This window comes from Melitaea cinxia, chromosome 28 (genome assembly GCF_905220565.1).
Source record: "Melitaea cinxia chromosome 28, ilMelCinx1.1, whole genome shotgun sequence".
NCBI lineage: Eukaryota > Metazoa > Arthropoda > Insecta > Lepidoptera > Nymphalidae > Melitaea > Melitaea cinxia.
The window spans coordinates 9,375,569-9,377,063 of NC_059421.1; the positions used below are offsets into that span (position 1 = coordinate 9,375,569).

The 1,495-nt window shown below is 40.0% G+C and overlaps 1 protein-coding gene across 1 annotated transcript; it reads left to right on the forward strand.

The window, feature by feature from the left end:
* The first annotated feature begins 343 nt into the window (after nucleotides 1–343).
* LOC123667478 lies at nucleotides 344–829 on the forward strand. Its single transcript, XM_045601373.1, has one exon. It carries the CDS (start codon nucleotides 344–346, stop codon nucleotides 827–829), a length of 486 nt encoding a protein of 161 aa, XP_045457329.1.
* The last annotated feature ends 666 nt before the right edge of the window (nucleotides 830–1,495 follow it).

Below are 1,495 nucleotides of genomic sequence, written 5' to 3' on the forward strand. Positions count from 1 at the left end.
TTGGAATCCCCACGAGAACCAGAAATATCTGCCGGTACAGAAATGCAAGCAGTTATTGAAAAAACTCCACAAATTGCAAAAACGTCAAAAGGCAACATTAAACGAAATGCAAAGCTTGATCGGGTCCTTGAATTTTGCCAGTTTCCCGGTTCCCAGAGGTCGTCTGAATCATCGAATGCTTTTAAGGCATTGCAATGTGTTACGGCGGCTAAATCCCCGTTATTGTTATCCAATCCCTCCAGATGGAATACGAGAATTGGATTGGTGGATTGTGAATTTAACAAACCGTTCTCCGATACTTTACCCACGAGTAACGAATTATCTCGTAACCGATGCATCAGAGATGGGATGGGGAGCAAAATTGAATCATGTAAGCCTTTGCGGTCAATGGTCTTTAGAAGAAGCAGCTTACCACTCCAACAAGAGGGAGATGTTAGCAATTTGGTGCGTCTTAAAAGATCACGCTCCTGTCCTAAGGAATTCGACTCTTTTAGTTCAGAGCGACAACAAAACGGTCATAGCCTATTTAAGGAACGAGGGCGGAACGAAATCAGATGCTTTAATGAATCTTTGTCGAAAAATATTCAGAATTTTAGATTGCGCGAAGATACACATAGAGTGTCACTACATCCCAGGTCGTTACAACAGCGAAGCAGATCACCTCTCGCGCAGTCTAGCGCGTCCCGAGTGGCATCTCCTGCCAGAAATAACCGAGAAAATTTTTGCTTTATGGGGAATACCGACAATAGATTTATTTGCTTCAGCCCGGGCTCACGTGCTCACGATGACTCTAGAAGTTTGGAGATGTGGGGGTGGTCTGATAGCCTAAAAGATTGGTCTAAGGAACAAAGATTGTTCTTACAAAAAGCCTGGCGTAGTTCCACTTTGAGGACGTATAAAAATGCATGGCAGAAATGGTCAAATTGGGCTAACAAAAATTCAGTAACTGTTTCTAAACCTTCCGGTTCTGACTTAGCAAAGTTTTTGATTGACTTGCATCAAATACAAGGCCTTGCATATAATACAATTTTAGTTTACAAATCCGCGGTCGCTACATTGTGTGATCCAAATTGTCATGACAGATTAAGCTCGCATTTGTTAGTACATCAAGCGTTAAAATCAATTAAATTAAACACTTGTAATAACCGGCCTAAGACAACACCAATTTGGGATGTCGATGATTTAATAAAATGGTTGAAAGAAAATGTTCCTGATAGTAATAGTTTTTATGAATGTTCTGCTAGAGCGGCTTTATTGCTTTTGCTATATTCAGGTCGCCGAGTCCATGATACCTTATTGACAATTGAAAAAGAAGGTTGTTTAATAAATGAGGGATATATAATATTGTGGCCAAGGTTTGGTTCGAAAACAGACTCGGTACGAAATTGGCAATCTGGATGGCGCATTTTAGAAAATAAAGAATGTAATACTTTAGATGCTGTGTATTGGATAAAACGTATGATTGAATTATCACACGATAGACGTTCAAAGTATG

Coding starts and splice junctions, on each gene's coding strand:
- LOC123667478 (XM_045601373.1), top strand. CDS start 344: ATGGGATGGGGAGCAAAATTGAATCATGTAAGCCTTTGCGGTCAATGG.